The 25,468-nt window shown below is 49.4% G+C and overlaps 8 protein-coding genes across 8 annotated transcripts; 6 read left to right on the top strand and 2 right to left on the bottom strand.

Annotated features, from left to right (window-relative positions):
* Positions 1-1,137: 1,137 nt before the first annotated feature.
* Positions 1,138-1,434, bottom strand: HD556DRAFT_1245001 (uncharacterized protein; the record flags this gene model as incomplete). The annotated part of the gene is made up of 1 exon (XM_041298496.1): positions 1,138-1,434. One exon carries the CDS (start codon positions 1,432-1,434, stop codon positions 1,138-1,140), a length of 297 nt encoding a protein of 98 aa, XP_041155787.1.
* A 2,598-nt stretch (positions 1,435-4,032) lies between these two features.
* On the top strand, positions 4,033-4,308 carry HD556DRAFT_1245065 (uncharacterized protein; the record flags this gene model as incomplete). The annotated part of the gene is made up of 1 exon (XM_041298504.1): positions 4,033-4,308. A coding segment is annotated over one exon (276 nt), but the record flags the coding sequence as incomplete, so codon positions are not given.
* A 3,073-nt stretch (positions 4,309-7,381) lies between these two features.
* Positions 7,382-7,612, top strand: HD556DRAFT_1245020 (uncharacterized protein; the record flags this gene model as incomplete). Its single annotated transcript, XM_041298498.1, has 1 exon — positions 7,382-7,612. The coding sequence occupies one exon, from the start codon at positions 7,382-7,384 to the stop codon at positions 7,610-7,612; it is 231 nt and encodes a 76-aa protein (XP_041155785.1).
* A 3,049-nt stretch (positions 7,613-10,661) lies between these two features.
* On the bottom strand, positions 10,662-11,387 carry HD556DRAFT_1447794 (uncharacterized protein; the record flags this gene model as incomplete). Its single annotated transcript, XM_041307338.1, has 1 exon — positions 10,662-11,387. The coding sequence occupies one exon, from the start codon at positions 11,385-11,387 to the stop codon at positions 10,662-10,664; it is 726 nt and encodes a 241-aa protein (XP_041155784.1).
* A 3,600-nt stretch (positions 11,388-14,987) lies between these two features.
* On the top strand, positions 14,988-16,781 carry HD556DRAFT_1496950 (uncharacterized protein; the record flags this gene model as incomplete). Its single annotated transcript, XM_041308904.1, has 6 exons — positions 14,988-15,137; positions 15,501-15,551; positions 15,617-15,755; positions 15,784-16,169; positions 16,222-16,589; positions 16,646-16,781. 6 exons carry the CDS (start codon positions 14,988-14,990, stop codon positions 16,779-16,781), a joined length of 1,230 nt encoding a protein of 409 aa, XP_041155783.1.
* Positions 16,782-18,043: 1,262 nt separating this feature from the next.
* On the top strand, positions 18,044-18,325 carry HD556DRAFT_1215180 (uncharacterized protein; the record flags this gene model as incomplete). The annotated part of the gene is made up of 1 exon (XM_041296663.1): positions 18,044-18,325. A coding segment is annotated over one exon (282 nt), but the record flags the coding sequence as incomplete, so codon positions are not given.
* Positions 18,326-18,334: 9 nt separating this feature from the next.
* HD556DRAFT_1199707 (uncharacterized protein) lies at positions 18,335-18,715 on the top strand (the record flags this gene model as incomplete). The annotated part of the gene is made up of 1 exon (XM_041296359.1): positions 18,335-18,715. A coding segment is annotated over one exon (381 nt), but the record flags the coding sequence as incomplete, so codon positions are not given.
* Positions 18,716-19,214: 499 nt separating this feature from the next.
* On the top strand, positions 19,215-19,532 carry HD556DRAFT_1245023 (uncharacterized protein; the record flags this gene model as incomplete). Its single annotated transcript, XM_041298499.1, has 1 exon — positions 19,215-19,532. A coding segment is annotated over one exon (318 nt), but the record flags the coding sequence as incomplete, so codon positions are not given.
* Between the last annotated feature and the right edge of the window lie 5,936 nt (positions 19,533-25,468).

Below are 25,468 nucleotides of genomic sequence, written 5' to 3'. Positions count from 1 at the left end.
AGTTATTTTTAACTGTGTGATCATTTAGGTATCGGTAGTCTTGGCAGGGTCGGAGAGAGCCGTCTTTCTTTCCTATGAAGAAGAATGGCGAGGATTGAGGGGATTCCGAGGGTACGATGGTCCCTTTGGTGAGGTGTTCATCGATGAAATCGTTCATTGCTTTTTCTTCTTGAGGATTGAGAGGATAGATCTTGCACTTGCGTGGTTCGAAGGAGTCCTTGAGTTCAATCTTGTGGTCGAATTTCCGTTCCGGTGGTAAAGTTCCGTTAGCTACTTCTCCGAATACGTCTTGATATTTTCGGAAGGACTTGGGGACAAGTTCTTCGAAAGTTTTCTTAATGGGTTTCGTAAATTCTTGAGCGAGAAGTTGCAAGGTGTTTGCTGCTTTCCGTAATAGGGTGCCATGTGTCAAGTAAAACCGGTGATCTGTGGGGATATGTTCGTCAGTGAGAGGAGGTTCGGATACTTCCGTTGCGAATGTTCCAAAAACATGTTCGCCTTTGATGTAGGCAATCAAGATGTCATCAGGATCTATAACATTCGTTTCATCAGTGTCGTCTTCGGTAGGTAAGAGGTCAGGGATTTCGTCAGAAAAGGATTCTGGAGTGGTTTCATTAGATGGATCCCACTCCTCATCGTTACTTTCCTTGGTGTAGTGATAGGCGTCTTTGTCTTCTACTTCTTCGATGGTTGGTTTGATGCTTCGTTCCCAAAGGTGGACTTCTTCTCGGGTCCAATCAATATCTGGGTTTTCTTTCTTTAGCCAGCTTATTCCCAGGATTGCGTCCTCTCCTCCCAATGAGGTAATGAGGAAACACGTTCGCATGGGAATACCGCGTATGAAAAAGGATAAATTACAGTACCGTGTGATTCTTCCATTTTTATTGAGCGTACCATCCACGTTTCGTACGGATATGGGTTTTTCGAGTGCGTGACTTGTGATTCGGTTTCTGATAATGAATTTCGCGTCAATGAATTCGCCTTCGGCGCCTGAGTCAATCAGGGCGGCCGCTTCGGTGGTTTTGTTGTTTTTAGTTGAGCTAATTGTGAGTGGAATGCGCATAGAATTGCAGTCACCAACGCTCTGTACTAAAAGTCCTACTTGTGGAGATTCTGACACCGGTGCAGATCTCCGTCTTAACAATCCTCATCTTCTGACTCCTCCTTCTTCTTCGGCTTCTTTACCTGGCCTGCTTTGAACACTTTCCATTCCAGAAACTCCTGGTATTCGGCGTCTTCTTTAGAGCTAGACGCGGAGTTAGTCTGGGTTTTCCTAGCAGTTGTTACCGTAGGGTGGTTAGGGCAATCTTTGATGAGGCCCTTCTTGCTGCATTTGAAGCAGAGGCCTCCCTTCTTTCTGCGTTCTCGCTCTTGGGGCGAGAGGTAGGTCTTCCTCGTACTTTTCTCACCATCGTCATCTTCTCCTGCCTCCATCCTATCAATATCCATCGCATAAGGATCACGTCCTCTGGTTTGCAAAGGTGGGTTGGTAAACGTCCTCCTGACTTCTACATCGAGGGCTTTGTCTAGCCACCCATCTAGTGTAGCGGGTATCTTCTCGAACCCGAGTATGGTGGTTACTAGTTCTCATTTGAGACCGGTTCGGAAGAAGAGAATCTTGGTGGCTTCTTCGTGGATGCCGGTGTCGGCAAGGATGGTGCGGAATAATGAGGCGTAAGCTGCTACGCTGCCGGTCTGTTTAAGAGTGGAGATTCTTCGGAGTGCGGTGTCGGCGATGTTCTTGGGGTAAAATGTATCAGTGAAGCGTTTGGAGAAGTCGTCGTAGAGACCGAAGCCTGCTTCGGTAGTGGTAGCTTTCTTCAACTCTCCCTCAGCCCACTTCGCTGCTTCTCCCTTCGTCATCCTACTAAGGACTAAGATAATTTTCTTCTTATCCTCGTTATAGATTTCGCTGTTGAGGGTCATATAGGCTGCCATCTGAAGGGACCAGCCGACCGCCTTTCTGGTGTCACCATTGAAGGCTTCAGGGATGGATCCGATTTCTTTGGGCATATCGTCGTCTGAGTCGATGTCGATAGGGGTTTCTGATCTAAGTGGAATGGGTTCAATGGGTTCGTATTGTTGGGTCCAAAAGTTCCAACATTCTCCTGCTGGTGCGAGTTTGTCGTAAAAGTCTCTCCACTCAGCTAGGGTCCAAGTTTCGTCGTCTTCTGTTTTCACAAAAGTCTGTCTCACTTCTGACCAGGCGAATCCTGGTGGGCAAATTGCCGAGTGAGACGTCGTGGGTTCTGGGTTCGTGCGCTACGTTACAAGTAACGGCGCAGAGAAAGAGTAACTTGACCTTTTGTTACACTTGGTGTTGTTTAGACGTCTTAATGTTCGAAGGTTCAAGTAAAGCCAATGTTCTGATAGAGATGAAGCTAGATTGCAGGCCCTGGTCTGCGTAGGTCAAGTTAAGGATACAAAGTGTAGAGTAGCGAGTATATATAAGGTTATTGAAGTGGAGCTTGAATATGAACAGCGAATAGGAAAAAGAGTAGGAACATTGTACGATAGAATGTCATGGAATGTCATGGAATGATTAGTAAATAGGTGATAGGGTGAAAAAGGTGAAACTGTAACAGTTTCTGGTTCGGATGATCAATCTGTCTGGCTGTGGGATGCAGGAACGGGGAAGCCTGTCAGTGAGCCCTTGCTGGGGCACACCGGTGGGGTTATGTCAGTCTCGTTCTTTCCGGATGGGACTTGCATCGTCTCTGGTTCGAGTGATCGGACCGTCCGGCTGTGGGATGCGGCGACGGGAAAGCCTGTCAGTGAGCCCATGGAGGGGCACACTGATGTGGTGAGGTCAGTTTCGTTCTCACCAGACGGAAGTCGCATTGTGACAGGTTCGGACGATAAAACTGTCCGGTTGTGGGATCCAGCAACAGGGAAGCCAGTGGGTGAGCCCTTATTGGGGCACACTAATTTTGTCAACTCAGTCTCATTCTCTCCGGATGGGACTCGCATCGCGACTGGTTCTTTGGATCACACTGCCAGACTGTGGGATGCATCTACAGGGAAGCCAGTTGGTGAGCCCACCAATTCCAATTCCATCACCTCAGTCTCGCTTTCGCCGGATGGGACCCGCTTCTCCACTGGTTTGGACGATGGCACTGTCCAGCTGTTGGATGCAGCGACAGGTCGTCTAGTTGGAGAGCCCTTGTCAGGGCACACTGGTTATATCCTCTCAGTCTCATTCTCTCCGGATGGGACTCGCATCGCAACTGGTTCTGCAGATAGGACTGTCCGGCTGTGGCATGCAGGGACGGGGCAGTTAGTGTGTGAGCCTTTCCTTGGGCACACTGATGGGATTAACTCGGTCTCATTCTCTCCGATGGGACTCGTATCGTTTCTGGTTCGGACGATAATACAGTCTGACTGTGGGATGCAGGAACAGGGAAGCCAGTTGGTGAGCCGTTAAAGGGGCACACTGATCTAGTTTTTTCAGTCTCATTCTCGCCGGACGGAACTCGCATCGCGACTGGTTCTGCAGATAAGACTATCCAGTTATGGGACGCAGGGACGGGGCAGTTAGTGGGTGAGCCTTTCCTTAGGCACACTCATCAGGTTAAGTCGGTCTCGTTCTCTCCGGATGGAACTCGCATCGTTTCTGGTTCGGACGATAGGACAGTCCGGCTGTGGGATGCAGCAACGGGGAAGCCTGTTGGAGAGATTTTGAAGGGGCACAGTCACTTGGTCATTTCTGTCTCGTTCTCTCCGGATGGGACACGCATTGTTTCTGGTTTGGGCGATTGAACTGTCTGGCTGTGGGATCTTGCAACAAGGCAGGCAGTTGGTGAGCCCTTGCGGGGGCACACTTCGGGTGTCAAGTCAGTCTCATTCTCGCGGGATGGGACTCGCATCATTTCTTCTTCATGGGATGGCACTGTCCGAGTGTGGTATGCAGCGATTGGGAAGTTACTGCAGGACCATACCGAAGGAGACTGTTCACCATTTTCCTCGCACGGCAGTTGCACCCCATATCCAACACCGGCCGTCCCTGCACCCAACACTGCACACGATGGCTTCATTTTCTACTCATCAAACCCGACTCATGCACTGCGCGACACTGCTGAGCTACTCGCAGGCGCCCTCCATAATGACCGCAGGTTGACGTTCAATTTACTGAGAGAAGATGGATGGATGATGGGACTGAATCATCGGCCCTTATTCTGGGTACCACCTGCTTCTCGAAACCCATTTTATGATCCTCGGACCGCATTAGTAATTCCCAGAGGTGGTGTTGAGCTTGATTTGAGTCGTATGGCACATGGGACACGCTGGCAGCACTGCTACAAGGAGTGAGTCTCCACTGTTTTCCGTTCCTCGCAGTTAATCAATTTGATCCTTATAGCTCTTCATCACAATAGCCTCGTTCCGGTAAACTAATTGACGGAGATACCAGAGACACTTTGTGGAGTACGATATGGAGTGTACGGTTAATGTATTGTCTGTTATACATGTACGTAGCGTTGCATTCGAGTTCGGGGTGGTTTGAGCGAATGATATGTTAGAAACATAATTGGGTGTCAGATTTTCGAGAGCATAGAAGATTATGGAGCAACAAAAAAAGTCATGTGAGAAAATGATAGGACATGCGCAGTTGGCCTGGTGAATGTACATAGGATCGAGTTCGGAAAAGCACAACAATAACCGTCAACGATATTTGCGAGCTGGCGCTGCTGAGAGGCCAAGGCCCGGGATTACATTATTTCGCCTGCATGCCCCACATTGCAATTGAGAGTCTCGTCATGTTACACCTCGAGTGGGTGAATTTTAGAATTGGTTAAAACAACAATGCGGGGGGCGTCCTCCAGCCTGGCATACATCATCTTACTTTAGGGACATGTTGTAAGGTAGACGACATCCAAATCCAGCCACATTTTGTATCACCTCCGTGTACAGGTTATTTCACAAACATACTGCACATTAGAGCCTATTAGCATGCAAGAATGCATTCCAGATACCTTTGGCTACAATATGATGGAAAAAAAATCAAAGAATATTTATTTCCTGTGATGTTATTTCGACTTTTATGAAAAGTGTCCAAAACACCTTCAGACACAGACTGATGAGAGAACATAAATTTGACATCGAGAATTTGGCCATGTCACGTGATATATAATCTTACATAATCCACTAAAAATGCGAAGCAAAGTCTACCAGGAGATTGGCTCACAAATCTCAATAAGCCAGCTATGGGTCGCAGAAAGACCTGCATTAAAAATAGGCTCAAGAACCTGCATAAAAATCCCCCTAAAGTCAAGTCCCAAGCACCAGAACTCATCAAGTCAAGCACAACAGAGCCTGGAATAGACTGTGACTCCGAGTCAGAAGCATACACTTCTGATCTTGAGTTGGAGGACAGTGAAGATAAGGTCATGCAGGAAATTCAAACAGATTCAGACCTTCTTGCCTTTGCTGCCAAACTCCAGGCAGCACATGACAGTATGGTTAGAAAGGAGAGGGAAAGACGAGAAGCCACAAAGAGAAAACCAGTCTACATGGGAAATTCAGACCGGACAAAACGGAGGCAGAGACTCGAGGGAAAGAAAATGGAGGCTGCTGGATTCCCATCCATAGTGTCATTCTTCCAAAAAAATGCAGAACCTGAGAGCAGCAAACAGGAAGACAGAATACAGGTGCGAAATAACGGATGTGAAATTGGAATATGCTGAATGATTTTCCGTCAGATTACAAATGGCAACCAGGTGCAAGGAACCAGATATGTCACAGCAGATCCGGAGATTGTTGAGACCCAACAGCCATCTCAGTCCGAACGAGTCACAGATCCACAAGCTGATGTTGCAGCTGATTCAGATGCAGAATCCGAGTTCCCGGCCACATTTGACCTTCCGGATCATCGAGATCTCCCAGCTTTGTGAAGAGCCAAGGCTGAATTGATAGTGAGGCACAAGAAAGATAATCTCAAAATGTTTATCTGTGCTCGTGTCACCAGTATGATTGCTCTTATCAGTCTGTATATTGATCCAGAGCTTGGATTTGGGTGGACGAAATGCTCTAAGCTTGCAGCAGAAGCAACTGGAAGAGGGGTCAATCATGCCCAAAATTTACGCAGATGGGTTGTGGACTACATGCAATTCGGGACACTGCCCCTCCATAGATATAGCCGAATGGGAACATCTATCCTTCAAGACGAGGACCTTGCACAACATATACATCTCCACCTCCAAGGCATTGCAAAGGACGGCTATGTGAAAGCACAAGACATTGTGGATATTATGGCAACTGCAGAGATGAAACAGTACCTAGGCTTGAAGACTGGCATCACCATTCGGACAGGTCAGTGTTGGCTGCATAAGATGGATTGGAGATACAGGAAGGCAACAAAATGAATGTACATTGATGGCCACGAGCGGGCTGATGTTGTCGAATATCGGAAAGGATTTTTGAGCCGCATGAACGAGTATTCAAAACGGATGACAACTTACGATCACAATGGAAATGTCCTATCCCTGCCCACTGGAATTGATCTTGCTGCTGGAATCTACCCACTTGTCAAAGTGACCCAGGACGAATCTACATTCACGATGCATGATAGACGACAGACGAAATGGGACCACAAAGACACAAAGCAACCAGAGGTGAAGGGTGAAGGGCCCTCATTGATGGTTTCAGGCATGTTGACTGAAGAATGGGGAGAGTTGAGGCATGGCAACAGGTGCGTTGAAGATTTACCATCATTCCCAATTGTAACTTTGCCTCCGCAGTGAATCCCGAGTGCTGTTTAAGCCGGGTAAAAATCGAGACGGATACTTCACCAACGATGACCTTGTGAAACAAGTTGATAATGCAATTGATATCTTCAAGGAGAAGACTCACGGTTTCAAACGAGCCCTGTTCTTGTTTGACAATGCAACGTCGCATCAGAAACGGGCACCTGATGCCCCGAGTGCAAGAAAGATGGTGAAAAACCCAAAGCTTGGGTGGACGTGTCACCCAAATGGACCAAAAATGCGGAATACAACCTTGCAAGATGGAACACAACAAAACCTTTACTTTCCAGATGATCACCCCACAATGCCTGGGTGGTTCAAAGGCATGCAAGTCATTCTGGATGAGCGTGGACTCTGGCGAGCAGGGCTTCGTGCAGAATGCAAAGACTTCAAATGCGCCGATGGTGCCATTGATTGTTGCTGTCGTCGCACATTGTTCAATCAACCTGACGTTCAGAACGTCAAATCACATCTCGAAGAACTCATCACTGCACGTGGACATCTGTGTGACTTCTATCCCAAGTTCCACTGCAAGCTCAATTTTATTGAGCAATATTGGGGTGCTGTCAAGCTTCTGTATCGCTCGGGTCCTCGGGTCCACAAGATGGAAGATATGGAAAAGCATGTCAGTGCATGTCTTGATGATATTCCATTATTGCAGATCCGAAGGTAAGCTTGAAACAATCTTCAGCCAAACAACCACATCTAACGGCGCTGTCTCCAGGTATGCAAATTGTTCTGCAAGGTTCATGGATGCATATACCAAGGGTCTTACAGGGCCACAAGCAGTTTGGGCGACGAGGAAATATCACAGACATCGAGTCGTTCCGAATTCTATTTTGGAGGCTTTAGACACAGCGGGAAAGATATGATTGACTACAGCGTATATGATTTTGACAAGGCAACGGCAAAAGAAAAGATTGCAACTGGCAGATTTGGCCGTGGGAACATGACATAAGCAATGCGGTGCAGTGGTTGAATCAAAATGTTGTCTACCTTATTGAATTCAAACTGTGAAAAGTTGGCATGGCATTTTTCGCCTCGTCATAGCCGCGTCAACGGTGCATCACAACCGATGCAGGATAGGTTCTACCGCAGTATCATCCGCCAAGCATATCCATTTTGCAAAACCTTCACATGATAACATAAATGCAAGTCATTTTGCTACCGTCACCAGCATCCACCCACCTCAAAGAAATCATTTGAGCACCTCCGAGTCAACCATACCACTATGGAAAGCGGGAGTGATCAGCTTCGTATTTGCTTCGCTAAGCGTGTTTGTTTGGCTTTTACCTGTCAGACCCCCAACCACTGCTTGAGAGAGACTTAATATTAATGTTTCTAGTGATATATTCAAGATGTATTGCTTGTCAAATTGTGAGTCCTCCAATGGTTACAGATAGTAACTCAGGTGCTGATCGTACCTTAATGCAATGACAGCGCAATCTGTGACGGAATTCAAAACAACTCGAACGTTCAAGTTGATGAGTGCAGGATTGTGCTCCCAACATTATGACTGATTGTTCTCGGCACACCAACCAGCATAAGCCATGTCGTGAGTGTTAAGCCTGAATCACTGCCAGTTTCACTTATTTTTGAGCGAGCATAGCTCCTGCCAGGGAAATACAAGATCCGGCTCAGTTTTATTTCAAGCTCAACATGAGTGATGTTGACATCGTGCACCACCTCAAAGACCATTATGACCAGGAGGAATATGGACTCAGGTTCGTGTCTTACATATGTCCAGTGCAACTACTTCAACTAATTTATCATGCTAGCGTTGTCAGCTTTCGTCGGATGCGAAATAGCTGGGGCTGGAAACGGACCAGGCAACAACAACATACTCTCGAGTCCATCAAACAGCATGTCCGGGAGATTCGACAACAATTTCCCCACCGAGGTGCCGAGGCCATCAGACGAGACCTGCGCCAGCAGTTCAGCTTTCACGTACCCTGGTGAGTTGCTGTCTACTTGGTAGTACTGTTCACTATAAATCGATGTTTGAACAGTGAACTGATCGCCAAGCTTCTCAAGATCACAGAGCCAACTGCTGTGGAAGCTAGGCGTCGTGGACGTCTCAAACGGAGGCATTTTTGGTGTGCGGGGGTTAATGATGTCTGGCCCCAAGACCAGCACAACAAATGGCTGCGCTTTGGGTTATGGCTGCATATCAGCCTCGATCCATTCACTGGCTGGATTAATTGGCTGAAAGTTTGGTGGACCAACAAGAATCCACGCCTTATTGCTAGATACTACCTTGACTGTTGCCGAAAACTCGGAGGTATGTCACCAAGCCCCTCACATTGATCGGACATTGATCATGTCATTTTTTTTGTGATCTCAGCTGTACCTTTGATCACTCAGAGCGATCCAGGCTCCGAAAATTTTGCTGTTGCCAATGCACAAACAATGATTCGACACCGCCTAGATCCAGCACTCAACGGAACACTTCAGCACCGCTGGATGCGAAAGCACCAGAACATCAAGCCCGAAATCATGTGGTCTGTGCTTCGCAGGGACTTTGCTCCAGGTTTCGAGAATATCCTGGAGGAAGGTGTCACTAGGGGACTATATGACATTCACAACACGCTGCAAAAGTATGCATCACTTCCTTGCATATGTATTCACTGACAATCTCCATCTACTATCTAGCTACGTGTTCCGCTGGCTTGCAATTCCATGGCTCCAGGCTGAGCTTGATGCATGGGCTCATCGTAGAAACCAAAATGCTCCCCGCAGGGACAAAAATAATATTCTTCCTCACAGCATTCCAGCAATCATTCGTGCGAAACCTCACGAATTCAATTCACTTGACTTCAAAGTATGTCGTCCATGACTGCAGCTCAACACTACTTACTCTTCTCAAGGTTCCAGTGCCACGTGCGCTCTTTGATGAGGTCGAAGCAATTTATGCTCCCTCTGATCATCCTGTCTTCGATCTTGTCCCACCTTCATTCGAGCAACGTGCACAATATCTCTATACCTCACTCGGCAAACCGCAAGTGTCGTCGGATTCATTCTGGAATGTATATCAGATGTTACTGGCGCAGTTCCTCGCAATTGAAGGTGAAGATGACCTGACAGTCCTGCTTTCACAGGGAGTTACGGAACCTGAAGATTGTTACGGACTAGGATAGTTCGAGCTCTCCCTAGGCGGATTGCCTAATCTGATAGCGAGCTCGCTATTGGAGAGACGGGGATCTTCTCTCGAATGAGAGGTTCGGGGGTTCCACTTAAGGTAGCGTCGGCTTTCCTTAAGGTGCGGCTTTAGACTGAGTGATTTGGGATAATCACACAGAGGAAGTTCTGATGAAAACCTAGTAGAATCAAGTAGGGAATATACATGATTCTAGTCTGCTCTATATACTGTTGTCCATGTGCACAGACCAATACTACGTTTGGTAGGTAGATGTAAGTGTGTCTATATAAGGGCATCTTATCTGATGCCATGCGGTCGCTTATCTATACATGAGGCTTATCATGCCTCTCTTATCTGTCCTCAAGGCGTAGCATGCCTTGGAGTCTAACTGCGCATGCTGCGGCATGCGGCTTCTCTTCTGACCATGAGGCAGAGCTTCCATCCGGATCGAGGACCTTCTAGGTCCATCCAGATGTAGCCTAGGCTGGTCTAACTGCGCATGCTGCGGCATGCGGCTTCTCTTCTGACCATGAGGCAGAGCTTCCTCATGATCCGGATCGAGGACCTTCTAGGTCCATCCAGATGTAGCCTAGGCTGGTCTAGGTCATCTAACGGCATCCAGGCCGTTCTAGGCGTCTCTACGAGTCTTCGTTGAGTCGGTAAGTCTTCCAAGACGGTGCATATGGTGGGATAGGGGCTAAGGTCATGATGACCTCCGTAGGAGGGGTTCTCGGTTAAATGTTATTGTAACATTACCTCCGTTTCTGGGTCGAAGTCGCCGACTACGACAAAACTCTCTTCCGGGTTTCTTCGTCTGGAGTGGCAGTATTACTGCGGGTATCAATGGGAGTGGGCGAGCGCGGCGCGGGGTTGTTCTCGATTAGTTCTTCTAGCGCAACGTGGTTCTTCTCCCAATCTACGAGGAGTTCGTAGTATTCCTCGTCGTCTCGAAACTCTGGGAGGCATGATACTTCTCCGAGTTGAGGGCAGTGGACCGACAGGTGGTCGGGTCCGATTTCGTTGCAGACGCAACACACAGCGTCTGGACACTTTCTAAAGTTGTGTCCGTATCCTCCGCATCGTCGACAGATGCAGGTGCGGTTTACTCGCGTTTTCTTGGTAGGGCGCGAGGGTCTTAACTTTTCTCCAACGCGTTTCTTCGCGATGTCTACGAGGTCGCTGAAGTTGTCGGGGAGTAAGTGGAGCGCCATTGCGCGGATCTTCTTCTGGTCTTCCAGCACTATGAGGGCTCTAGTTGCTGGGTCTAAGTCTTCACGGTTCACCGATAATTCTAGGTGTCGCGTGGTGCGGATAATGTCTATCACCAATGATGCAGAGGCGGCGATGTTGACATCTGACTGTCCTAGGATGTCGCTGATCTCTAGGAAGTGGTCTGGGGAGAGAATGGCCGTTTCGGCGACGACGCCTTTCTCGAGGTGGTCGAGGATTTTGGAAAATCCCGAGTTCTTTAGGGGAACGATGGTAGAGGCTTCGATGTTGTTAGGCATGATTGTTGCGAGAGTTTCTGGCGAGTATATTGTTGTAGAGGGTTTATATGGGCCTCCAAGAGTGCTTTAAGCTCCGCTTGATCAGTTAACTTATCTTTTTTAATCTCTTTATCAAAGTTCAATCATGAAGGCGTGGAGTGCCTCATGGTTCTCTTGGCAGAGGGAGAAGTCACCATGCCAGTGCGGTTCTGTGATAGTTTCGAGTCATTTCGGACTATTAGAAGCGGAAGTTTTGCGTCATTGCGGACGTGCGTGTCTTGATCTTTCGTTTTAGTCGAATTCTGTCAAGATCCGGGGTATGTCGTTTCGAGATGTTCTTTTGTTGAATTTCTCGGTCGTTCTAGAGGGTTCCATGGGCTTGCAGGAGTTTCCACGGAGTTCGTCTCGTGATAGTTTAGCGTCTTTCCAGACAGTGGCGAAGGTAAGGCATCCGGGGCTTTGCAGGAGTTTCTCGGTGTATTAGTCTCGTCTTCAAGGTGAAGGGGTCCGTATCTCCGGGTTCGTCCTTCTATTCTTAGTTTAGAGTCATGATGGACCTGGGATAGTTTAAGGTCTTTTCCGGACCAAGGATAGTTTCAAGTCATTTCGGACTTCTGCGCAGTTTATAGTCGTGCCGGACTCAGGTACAGTTTATAGTCATGCCGGACTCAGGTACAGTTTATAGTCATGCCGGACTCAGGCGATTGTCGATATTTATAGATAAGGGTGCGGCCGGGGTGAGGGGAATTAAGAGTGAAATGAGTTTTTAAATGAGAATTTCACCCCCCAAGTAAGCCGTTTGATCACCGATCAAATCTAGAAGTCTAAATCAAGGTTTCCGCAGTCAGGGTCAGACTGATCCGTGACTGGTGCGATCTCTCCCTGGAATAATCTAACATCCACAGGGTCGTCCTGGTTGGGGCAATGGTTTGCGATACGCTTTATCGTTCGCTGAAAGTAGTTCTGCTGTTTAATCCGATCTACTTCCATCGGAGTCGTCGCGGGTTCTTCTGCTATGGCAGGGGCCGCGGGGGCAGTATGAACGACTATCTCGTCGTTATGTTCATCGTCAGTTTCTTCCATCATTTCCTTATCGGCTAGTGTGGGCACGAGGAATGGGCGAGTGACTGGTGTGGTTTTCGATCGTTCTGGGAAAGAAACGATCGGCTCGGCCCGGTTGATCCATTGATCAGCGGCCGGTTCATCTTCTGCTAGTTTATACTCTTGGCGGAGTTTCTTTGGTGGCGGCGCTTCTGCCGTGACTACCGATCTACCTTTTCCAAGAACCGAAGCAGGTTCTGCTGAAAAGACGTACTTCTGAGTTTTCTCCGGTTCAGGGGCCGGTCTTGGGATCTTTGCACGAGGGGGTTCCTCGTCGAAAGTAGCTCTGCCTTTTCCTAAGATCTGGGCAGGTACTGCAGAAAATCTATATTTATCTGCGGGTGGTGAGGTGGTAACTAAGTCCGACTGTCTCGTGGACTTCTTCTCGACGTTCTGGGATGTCGAGGCGTGGGGTTCCAACGGCTTGGTAGCCGGTGCGTACTCGAGGATTTCGTGGAGTTCCTCGATCGGGGTTAATGTCGGATTGAATTTCCGTCTTCCCGAAGTTAGTTTCGACTCGTTTCGGAGATCTTCCATCGGCGAATCAGCCGGTTCTGGTAGTTTAGCCTCATTTCGGAGGTTCTTCGTGACAGGTGCTTCTGTCAGATCTAGTTTATACTCATCTCGGAGTTCTTCTTTCTTCTTCGTCAGGGTGCCTACCTCCCTTCTTTGGCGCGTGTTTCGTGTCTTCTTTTCTCTACGGAAGAGCGGCTTTAACCCGTTCCTCTTCCTACCTCTCTCAATCATTCTCTCAAGTCCTTTCGACTTGTCAGTGGCAGGGATAGTTACCGTGCCTTTCTTCCAATCTATGGAGGGTTTCACAGCGGCCAGCCATGTGAATCCGAGTAAGATGTCGTCTAAGCGCGGCATTACGAGGAATCGTCCGTGCATTACTCGGTCGTCGATCTTTATGATGAGTCGGCAAAATCTTTTGACGTCGCCTCCTCTCGTTCCGTCTCCGTTCATTACCCTTTTTGGTTTCTGAAGGAGGTGCGTTCTAATGCGATATTTCTTGCAGAGTTCTCTGCTTATAAATGAGTCGCATGCGCCCGAATCTATAACCATGGTGGTCGTAATGGGCGGCTTAGTGATGGACATTAGGGTGGCGGCAACCCGTAGTTCTTTCTTTTTTGATACGCTGTTCTTGTTAATTATTAGCAGCGGTCCAGTCTTCTCCTTACCAGCCGCTGTCTTGCGGACTGTTTCTTCTTCGATAATCTTTCTCCTCATCGGGCACTTGTGGTCGTTGGCTTTGTGTCCAACGTGATGGCAAGAAAAGCATCGTCGTTGCTTCAGGTGGTGTCTTGTATCCATTCCTGAAAGGTTGGCGGCGGCGTCGGTATTTCTTCTGATCATCATGATTTGTGTCGGTGCGTTCATGATAGAGGAAGTAGTGCGAAGGGACAGTGATGGGCTTTAAGGATTCAAAGCTTCGTACGTCTGTTTTGACAATTTGTGGATAGCTTTACGCCGGTCTCGGCGATTTGGTTACGAGAGTAGAGGTCTACGCTTGTCTCAGCGGTACGGTCGGTTCAGTTTCAACGGCGGTGCGTGATGAGCAGGGCCGGGAAAGTAAGACTTGATTCTTTTGTTACGGACTAGGATAGTTCGAGCTCTCCCTAGGCGGATTGCCTAATCTGATAGCGAGCTCGCTATTGGAGAGACGGGGATCTTCTCTCGAATGAGAGGTTCGGGGGTTCCACTTAAGGTAGCGTCGGCTTTCCTTAAGGTGCGGCTTTAGACTGAGTGATTTGGGATAATCACACAGAGGAAGTTCTGATGAAAACCTAGTAGAATCAAGTAGGGAATATACATGATTCTAGTCTGCTCTATATACTGTTGTCCATGTGCACAGACCAATACTACGTTTGGTAGGTAGATGTAAGTGTGTCTATATAAGGGCATCTTATCTGATGCCATGCGGTCGCTTATCTATACATGAGGCTTATCATGCCTCTCTTATCTGTCCTCAAGGCGTAGCATGCCTTGGAGTCTAACTGCGCATGCTGCGGCATGCGGCTTCTCTTCTGACCATGAGGCAGAGCTTCCATCCGGATCGAGGACCTTCTAGGTCCATCCAGATGTAGCCTAGGCTGGTCTAACTGCGCATGCTGCGGCATGCGGCTTCTCTTCTGACCATGAGGCAGAGCTTCCTCATGATCCGGATCGAGGACCTTCTAGGTCCATCCAGATGTAGCCTAGGCTGGTCTAGGTCATCTAACGGCATCCAGGCCGTTCTAGGCGTCTCTACGAGTCTTCGTTGAGTCGGTAAGTCTTCCAAGACGGTGCATATGGTGGGATAGGGGCTAAGGTCATGATGACCTCCGTAGGAGGGGTTCTCGGTTAAATGTTATTGTAACAAAGATGATGATGTTCTATTGCTTCCGAGCTTGCAGGACCTCCCTCAAAATGCTGGCTTAGTAGGACCTGCTGGTTATCAGTATATGGGAGGCATGGTGAACCCGCCAACACAAGCACTTCACGGTGTTCAGGACTGGGGATCACAAGGGGAGGATCAGGATGATGAAGATCAACCAGAGTTCGCAGAGTTCACAGATTCTGAGTCTGAGTCTGACAGTGGAAGAGACCGTAGCAGAAATGCCTAGATATACTTTTGGTAATACATTAAGGTTGTTGGCATCTCTCCACTGTAGTGCTGCTGCTGTCGAGGTGAGTCCAACTCAAGCTCCCACGGAAGCTTTAAACTCTGCTGGGAGTGGTGTCCTAGACTGGCGAAAAGACTTAGTACCATCTATGTACATGTATGAATGTATGACTTGTTCAGCTCCGAACTGGAGGCGATACATACAGTGCGGCTTGGAAGCTAGCACGGACACCAATGGTTCGGGAGTAGCAAGTTGTACTAGTACTGTGAGACGTACAAGTTCTCCAACTTGCCCCCCAAAAATTCGCTTTGCCTCACACTCTCCTGGAGTCCTGCGAGCCGTTCGCAATAACACCCTCTCAGGCAGATGTCCATGTTTACAACTTGCTCCTGCTCTGTACACTTGCCTTGTTCTTGCCCCCTTGCAGGTGCAAACTCCCAACCCTAACCCAAAGCTTAATGGCCCGGTTGAATCATTGGTAAGTCCATCACGCTCTTGTTCCTTCGTTCACTCCTTTTTGTTATTTATTCATCACACTAACAGACACTTGACCCCAGCCGAAGCTCTCCAGCCTCCTCGTTCAACTCCGACATTAAGAAGAAAGCCGATAGACTACTCAAGAACATCACTGACCGCAAGGAACAAATCGACACTCCCTTACCTGCTGCTCTGTCCCAGCCCTGTGCGCGCATCGAAGATAAACCTTGAAGATGTGCTTGCTGAGCTGCGCACACCCGGAGTATGGTTTGATGGCGTTGATTGGGCGGCTGGCGGCTTGGACATCGGTGGTAAGCGTGAGGACGATTCCTTGAGTAGCACCAGTGCATCGACGAGAAGCGATGGATCACACACAACGAGCCCTGTTCTTTCTATGACAATGCTACATACCACGCCATCGCCTCCACCATCACATCCTGAGGAGAAGGAGCATGAGCCTACAACGACAACGGCAACAGCGCAGCCGAAACCGCCACAAGTTATCATCCCCATTCCTGTGTCACCGGTGTTAGACTCACCCAAGCTTTTACATCCTATCCCTTATGTACCGGTTACGCTGGCCCATATGGCACAGTATAGTCTCGAAGCATTCAAACAGGTGAGTTGTATTCTGTAACACGATGCTACCTCATCCGAACCAACTACATTAGGTATGGCGCAAAGCATGTGCACCACTGTATCACTGCCTCACACTCTCCTTTCTCCCTCGTACCTCGATGCCGCCGAAGCATCCTCGTAGAGACTCAGATCGTCCTGTTGACGACCAAGCGCGACATGGAGAGTCTGTGGCACCAATCCCTACACCTCGCCAACGAAAGCGCTCCTCAGAAGAGCTGGATGTTGGCAATGACTCTCTGTCCCGGGGTGATTCCCTACAAAAGCGACTGCACATTGAAGAGTCCTCGCTGGGTGGAATGGGGGATGAGCTGCCGGATATGGGGGAAGAAGGCATGGTTGACGAGGTTATAGATGAGCTACTCAAAGGGAAGTCACGGGGAGCAGCCGGGGCTGCTATCGAGTATGTTTTGTTCATCCAATCTCCCGATTTGACGTCTAATTTTATATCGCTCTCAGAACAAAACCCAGGCATCACGCTGGCATTCTGCCCTTGCCTTATGCGCCAAGTTCATCGGGCGAGTTCACACGCATCATCACGCAGGCAAACGATGTCGGTGCCCGATATGTCGGATGCTGTTCCAGTTTAGATTAAACTATATAGTGCATAGTGTGCCGATTGTGTGTCTATGACAGGAATGCCAAAGTAACTAGTCTTTTGAAATATCATTGCGAGTTCCCAGAACCATGCTCTTTTCACCAAAGTCATCACTTTCGTCATCAGACTCTGAGTCTCTCTCGCTGTCAGCAACTTCTTCTGGTGATCGCCTCTTAGTCCCACACTAAGTGGCACCCCGGATCAGGACCCCAGACACCGCACCAGAACATCGTGCCCAACGGCGCCAACGTCGCCCAGTGGTGTCTTATCTCGACCCAACAATACCCAGAAAAGCATTAAAAACTACAAAAAACAATCTCTAGATACTAACATTATAGAATATGGCGCCGGGAAAAGCGCCTGAGAAGAAGAACCCAACAAACGGTTCAACTCACCCAACTACCCGTCAAACCAACGCAACAAGGAATCAAATGCTCCAGAACGACATTGAGGCGCTCCCGGGAGCAGTAACAAACTTAGAATCTGCAGAGAAGTATCTTGAAAGTGTCCTCCTACGACAAGCCGACGAACCCCTCACCACGCTACATCTGGTGGGAATACTATTTCAAATTACCCAAATGGTCAAGCCAATCCCGATCTCCATCACCAATGCCATCAGAGCAGTGGCCTTCATCCTCAAATGACAGGCTGCCTCGGAAATTGCAGAGGTCGTTGTGGAGGCCGCAGCCAAACAACTGTCAGAATCCCTCTCAAGCAACATCGTGAACAACGTAATTGCAGCCATCGCACCGCAAGTAGCTGCTATCCACAACACAGCTGAAACCATGAAAGATGCATTGGCACAATCTTCACAGCTTCACAGCTCACTCGCGCGGGAAAAAGAGGAAGAAGGAAATGACCTTAAGATTGCAGCAGGACGAATTGAGGAGGCGGTGGACATGCTTTACGAATCGATAGAGGACTGCAACAACTCCTACAAGCTACTCACCCCATCGCTGGAATCCACGCAGGACCGCCTCAACAATCTCTCAACTCAGCTCCTTCAGTCCCCCACGGGCCACACGCAACCAACCAATGCCTCTCCATCCCATCCCACGTACAGCTCTGTCGCAGTGGCTCACCTCCCATCCTCCACTGACCAAGCGGTGGCTAGAGCCACAATCCACGCAAAACAGATAATGCTCGACCCGACGCCAGGCCATTCACTATTCCCCACAGAGACCACTAACACCACGATAGCCAAACATATCTCAGACATTCTCCTCGAAATCTGTACCCAAGATACCCCCAATGGAGCAGTTCGCACAGTCCAACGTCTTCGAAATGGAGGATTGATAATAGAAGTAGACAATGAGCAATTGGCGGGATGGCTTAAAGGCCCCACAGGCAGGGTGCTACTGGAATCCCACCTGGACTCAACAGCGAGCATCCGTGACAGGACCTACCCCATCGTAGTTCAATTCCTGCCCATCTCCTACGAGATAGAGTGTGACAACTTCCCACGTCACATTGAGGCCGAAAACCATCTCCCCCCCAATTCCATCGCCTCCATCCATTGGATCAAACCTCCTCAACGTCGTACCAGGGAACAATGTACGGCATTCGCCCTAATTCAAGTCAAAGATGTCGAAACTGCCAACGGCATCCTCAAAGAGGGACTTTGCATCGACGCCCGCAGATACGCTGTCAGTAAGGATCGAAAGGAACCCCTTCGCTGCGCTAAATGTCAAAAGTTCGGACACATGGCACGCAATTGCTCCTCTCCTCATGACACCTGTGGCACTTGCAGCGGACGCCACCGGACCACTCTATGTAACTCATTCCGCACTGAATGTTGCGTGAACTGCAAGAGTCAATCCCACACCAGCTGGAGTCGCAAATGTCCGGAATTCCTTCGCCGGTGCAAAGCCTTGGATGAGATGTACCCTGAGAACAAGTTACCCTTCTTCCCCACGAGCTCCTCCTTGACCCGAACACCCAACTCACCTCGCCCACCAGCTCCTGCCCCTGCACCAACAAAACCCACTTCCACTTCCACTCCCACTCCCACTCCCACCCCCGCCCGCTCTGAAGTGCCAAGCACACCCACTTCCAACTCTGCCCATCATCAGCTGTCGTTGCCACCGCCGCCGCCGCCGCCTCCCCCTCCCCCACCCCACCATAAACAATCGACCCTTAGCTTCCAGCCCGTACCCATTCCCAGATTGCAATTACCGGTACCTGAACTTGAATCCAATGCTACCAAACCTCCCTCAACTCCCACGACTCCTGCAACTCCCTCAACTCCTTCCCTTTCCTCCTTTATCTCACCCCCCGTCTCCCCCCTCCCCTCTCCTTCTACTTACTCTACCCCCAGCGCAGGCCACCAATCCCCCATCTCCAATGTCTGAACAACCCATACCGAACCCAGTCAGCCTTAAAATTTGGCAGCAGAATCTTAATGCTTCACTAGCAGCGCAGGAATCGCTGATGAATAGCCCAGACATTACTAACCAAGATCTCTTAATTATTCAGGAACCGTATATTAATTTCCTTCGCAATACCCGTGCCAGCCACCGCTGGCATGTACTATATCCAACTAACCATTTCACATGCCCACAGGAACGATCTCGCGCCATAACCTTCATCAACTCCTCACTCGACACGAACACATGGAAACAAATCTTTTTCCCCTCATCTGACATCGTCATAGTCCAAATATCCGGCGAGTTCGGCAACTGCACGATTCTCAATATATACAACGACTGTACCCACCAGAACACCTTGATCGCATTGGAGGAGTACCTCGCTCAGAACATTGCCCTGCTCCGACCAACGGCTGACAACCAAATGCTATGGCTTGGGGACTTCAACCGCCACCACCCCATGTGGGAAGACCTTCGTAACCGGCATCTCTTTAATTATTCATTCTCTCAACCGCTCATTGATCTGATCACTGACTATGGCATGGTACAGATACTCCCTAGTGGCATCCCCACCCTCCAGTCCATGAGCACCGGGAATTGGACTCGACCGGACAACATATTTGGAATGGAAGGCACCCTCGAGACCGTGGTCTCATGCACCACCGAACCAGCCAAGCGCGGCCCTAAAACAGACCATCTGCCCATACTTCTGACCCTGGAACTGGAAATCCCTCGCACGGACAACACTCCACGTCCCAATTGGCGTGACGTGGACTGGAACTCTTTTAAGGAAACCTTAGGAAAGACACTCGAACCTACTCCGCCACTCCCCCTCGCCTCAGCAGAAGAGTTCCAACAATTAGCCAAGACCATCACGCAGGCCATCAAAACCACCATGGACGCATGTGTTCCCCAATCCAAACCATGCCCTCACTCCAAACGGTGGTGGACTCGCACTCTTACTGACCTCCGCAAGCAAGTAGCGAAACTAAGCCACAAATCCTACCAAATGCGTGGACTCGTCGACCATCCCTGTCATGCGGAATATAAGGCCCTCAAGAACCGATATGCGGAGAAAATCACAAGCACCAAGAAGCAACACTGGCTAGACTGGCTGGAAGATATCGAGGGCAACGACTTATGGACCGCCAATCGGTATATCTCATCAGACCCTACTGATGGGGGGAAAGCACGCATCCCCACCCTTATTGCTAAACGACCTGACGGAACTGAGATAGAGGCAGCTACTAATGCCGAGAAAAGCATTATCATAGCGGAGGCGTTCTTCCCTCCCCCTCCTACCACTAACTCCATACCCGCTGACTTCATTTATCCAGATCCTGTGGCTCCTCACACCCCCATCACCTCAGTTCAGATCACCCGTGCCATATCGAAACTCAGTGGTTACAAGGCCCCAGGACCCGACGGCATTCGAAATATTGTTTTCAAAGAATGCTCTGCTTTACTGACCCCTTATTTAGTCCACCTCTTCAACGGAGTCTTCACCTATTGTACGTATTACGCCCCATGGAAGAACTTCACGACTGTCGTCCTTCGAAAGCCCGGCAAACCGAACTACACTATCCCTAAGGCCTACTGCCCCATTGCCTTGATCAACACCACATGCAAACTCCTCACCGCTGTCATTGCTGACCAACTAACCTATTTATTAGAACATCATCACCTCCTGCCAAACACCCACTTTGGTGGTCGCCCTGGACGCTCTACTACTGACTCCCTCCATCTTCTAGAAGACACCGTCAAGAACGCTTGGCGATCGGGTAAAGTTGCCTCTGTCCTGTTCCTGGACATCGAGGGTGCCTTCCCGAACGCGGTAACCAAGTGTCTGCTACACAACATGCGAACACGTCGTCTCCCGCTCGAACTAATCAACTTTACAGAACAAGTCCTCACCGGTCGCAAGACCCAACTGCACTTTGACGGCTACACCTCGGATTGGATTGACATCAACAATGGTATAGGACAGGGCAACCCACTCTCAATGATTCTTTATATAATTTATAGTGCTGACCTTGTAGATATCGCCAAGCCTCGCCATGGACGCGCCTCCCTCTCAGAGCTCACTCTCACCTTCGTTGACGACACAGCCCTGGTGGCCATAGGTAAAGACTTCGTAGACACTCATCGCACCCTCAACGACATGCTGGAACGTCCAGGAGGAGGATTTGATTGGTCGCGGGACCATAACTCACGCTTCAAGACTAACAAATTTGCCCTTATAGATTTTTCCATGAATAGAATGCATTGTAGAGACTCATGCCTCTCATGGTGTGATATGGCAGTATTCACTAGGGAGTACACAGCACAAACTTGCAGCATCACTCTGTGTGCTATCTGCAGCTATCCCTATATGAGGCGCAGCTTTCCCGTGCAACGCGCGCCATGCGCGCACCTTTCCCGCGCTTTACGATGTATACGCGCGCGCGCTTTCCCGCGCTTGATCGCCCTATAGCGCCAGCCTTCCGGAAGCATCCATCCACTGTCCACCAAGCTCTCTAGTGCGTGTATTTCCATTTCCCTTATTTACATATCATCCCACCTTTATTTATATCATGGACCCTTACTTACATATAGCTTTACATACCTTACTCGGTAGCGCTTCGGCTCCGCGTGACAGCGCTTAGGCGCCGTATATAAGCGCCAGCATTACATACTATTAAGAACTTTCGAACTTTGGACTTTACCTCCCACTTACCACCCACATACTACCTAGGAGAACATAGTAGAAATCTATTCTTTGACACCTCGCGCTCGTATCTCTTGTCTAGTATCTAATCACCACTTAAGCAAACTCACTCTTACTCTCACTCATTACCGCTCACACGCGCGCGCGCTTCCCGCACCTCGCGCGCACCTTCGCTTTCCCGCGCCTCGCGTGCACCTGCGCGCTTTCTCGCGCTTCGCATCAGCCGACCAGTAGCGCCTTCGGCGCGCACTACTAGATCCTTGCTGCACTCGCTTCCCCTTTAGGGTCGAACGCACTTGTCATCTCAAGTATAGCAGACTAGGCAATGCACGACCTTACAACATTTACAGATACAGTCTGGAGCATCATTTGTTCCTCTCAGTATTGTTGTTTCTACAACTGGAGCCCACCGCGAGGGGAACAGTCTGGAGCATCATTTGTTCCTCACAGTATTGTTGTTTCTACAGCGTGATCGCCCACCCCTGCATCTCCGTGGAGTCGTCATACGCCCCACTCCCACTCATCGATTCCTGGGCGTCATCCTCGACCAGGAATTACGATGGAAAGCCCAAGTGGACAATGCATTGGCCAAAGGGTTGGCATACGTTCTGCAACTATGGCGCCTGTCAACTATGTCCAAAGGTATCCCACTCCGCCTCATGCAACAGCTCTACCTAGCCACGGCAGTCCCCAAAATGCTATACACGGCGGATCTTTGGTTTACGCCGGCTTATCGGGAGGGAACCGACACGCTACAGAGAGGTTCCCTGGGTGTTGCCAGGAAGCTCACCTCCATCCAACGAATTGCAGCCATAGCTATGACTGGTGCCATGAGAAGCACCGCCACCGATATCCTTGAAGTGCACGCTAATCTTCTTCCCATGACCCTGCTACTTCAGAACACATGCCATCGTGCCGCAATCAGACTAACCGCTCACCCAGACACCCATCCTCTCTATGTAGCCATCCGCAGGGCAGCCAAGCGCTACGTCTCCTCTCATCGTTCATCTCTTCATTGCCTTACCCATTTTTTCCAACTAATCCCTGATGAAATTGAAGCTCTTATCCCAGCCAGATGTGCGCCCACCGCCTCATGTCCATATGCCACCCACATCGCCACCTCCCGCGAAGACGCCATATCAGAACACCACGAATTACAGGACAGCATTCAGATATTCAGCGACGGTTCAGGACATGATGGCCGCATTGGCGTGGCAGCAATACTATTTCGAGCAGGAAAGCGTCCTCGCACGTTGCGATACTATCTGGGCATGGATGAGGAACACATGGTGTTCGAAGCGGAGATGGTTGGACTCACCCTAGCAGCCAGACTCTTGGCCACAGAACAAGACCTTACGTTCCCACTATCTGTTTCCGTCGACAATCAAGCAGCTATATTATCGGGTGAGAGCTTCTACTCCAATCCAGGTTCATACCTAGCGACCAAATTTCAGAAGATGATGCGGAAAATCAAGCATGTTAACCCGGAATTCAACGTCACACTCCGCTGGGTCCCGGGTCACGAGGGAGTTCACGGGAACGAGGAAGCAGACAAAGCAGTGAAAGTAGCAGCAGAAGGGCAGCACCATAACAGCCCCCGTGCGCACCTCCCCCAATATCTACGTGACAGATCACTACCGCTTAGTATTTCAGCGATCAAGCAAGCTCACAGGGAGCGCACCCATTCCAAATGGGTCATTCAATGGTCCACCTCCCCCCGCTATCACCGTCTCTGTTAAGAACGTGCTCAAGGGTCGGATCCGAAGGGCTTGGCTTCAGCTCGTGCGCTGCGCCCCTTACCCGAGTACGTGCCCCTAACTTCCGAGGGTTGTTGAACGATGTCCGAAGGTTACCGGACGATGTCCGGAGGGCGTCGGGCGATGTCCGGAGTCCGATGTCCGATGCGCGGGAATTCCGGCGGACGTTCGGAAACAAGAGATAAGACTAATCCGGACGAAGTCCGAACTAGAAAGGAAACAGCGGAGGACTACCAGAGGTAGAGGCGGAGGTGTCAAGTCTATAGGAGTCAATCCTAAGACGAGCGGAGGTCGACGAGAGAGAAACTCAAGTCGGACGGAGGAGAGAATGAGCAGAGTCTAATATGATATTCGAACTGAGGAAACTACAGAGATTGTACAGGGGTTTATATACTACTGAGGACATAACGGAGAATAGTAAGTGCAGTGCGAAGCTATGTAAAGCTATGAAGAAAACATATGGTACGACTATCACTAGTCTATCGGAACTTAGTAAAATGAAGACGGAGATGAATGAGGAACGGAAAATAAAGCGTACTAACTGATAAGGGAAATACCAAAGGGATAAGGCGCGGAAGTTAGACGCGGGTCGGATCCGGACGATACATAGAAGTCGGCCGGATCCGGAAATCCGGAAATGATGAGTGTGATAGGTCCGGGTCTGGAACGCGGGATATGACAGTCTCCAGCACATAGACCCTCTCGTTCTCAATCGCTCGTTCATCAAACTCACATCAACATTCTCAAAATGACTCACAGGCCTTATCCTTGGACTACGAACCCACCACCTCCCTCTGAACCAACACCTCTTCCATCTCACCAAAGCCACCACTCCTAACTGCCCTCACTGCCCGCGAGATGAGGAGAACGTCCACCATTATCTATTCGTTTGCCCGCAATATCAGCCAGAGCACCTCGTGCTAGCCCAGGCACTGGGTCGAAAGTCCACCTCCCTATCGTATCTATTGACCGACCCCACCGCCATCCCTCACCTAATCTGATATGTTAATCTGACCCATCGCTTGAAGCCCACGCTAGGTGAAATCCTGATGCCTCCCACACGAGCAGCTTAACATTCCCTGACCAGATTCCTCTCAACGCAAGCAAGACTCACACCAGAAGAACCCGTGCACGTGTTATGATAACATTCGCTCCTACCATTTCTTTCTTCATTACATACTAAACGGGCTGTCCGTACCTTTCTCTTATCCAAGCGGTCCGTCCGCCCTATCTCTTATCTCCTTCCCAAGTGGGCCGTCTGCCCTATCTCTCTTATCTTGATAACACATTTACAAGCTCCGCTTGAACATTCCTATATAGACCGTACTATGCACGATTGTATTCTTTACTTTAATCTACTGGGTTTTACCTGGAACATTCCTTCAACAAGGTCTCCAACCTTGTTGTCTAAGAACTACGATTCTAAGAGAGTCAGCGCCACTCGTCTTAGCCTAGATCCTTGATCCTCTCATTCGAGAGAAGACCATTGTCTATCAGGCTCATCGCCGATTGTCCATTCAGACTTTGATAGAACGACCAATCCCAGTCGTAACAGCATGCACCCAAGACTCCACACCCCATTACTCTATCCGGATCATCCTATTATTGCCCTCCACTCGCTACCATACCTTCACTTAATAACAACAACACCGCTCGTCAACACGAGATCTCTGGCTCGACCCTGGGGACCAAATTAGTAGCAAGTAGAAACATTCCAATGGTGACACACTGGGCCTCCGTCAACTCAACCACCCAGCCCCGAAGCACGCTCCCGCTTCCACATCCCATGGACCTTATCCACTTAATACCTACTACACACCTCATATGATCTCTGTTTGGTCCGCGCAAGCGGCC

This window comes from Suillus plorans (genome assembly GCF_016647745.1).
Source record: "Suillus plorans strain S12 chromosome Unknown HD556scaffold_67, whole genome shotgun sequence".
Taxonomy (NCBI): Eukaryota; Fungi; Basidiomycota; class Agaricomycetes; order Boletales; family Suillaceae; genus Suillus; species Suillus plorans.
The sequence above is the reverse complement of the archived record's forward strand: the minus strand, read 5'-3'. Positions and strand labels throughout refer to the sequence as shown.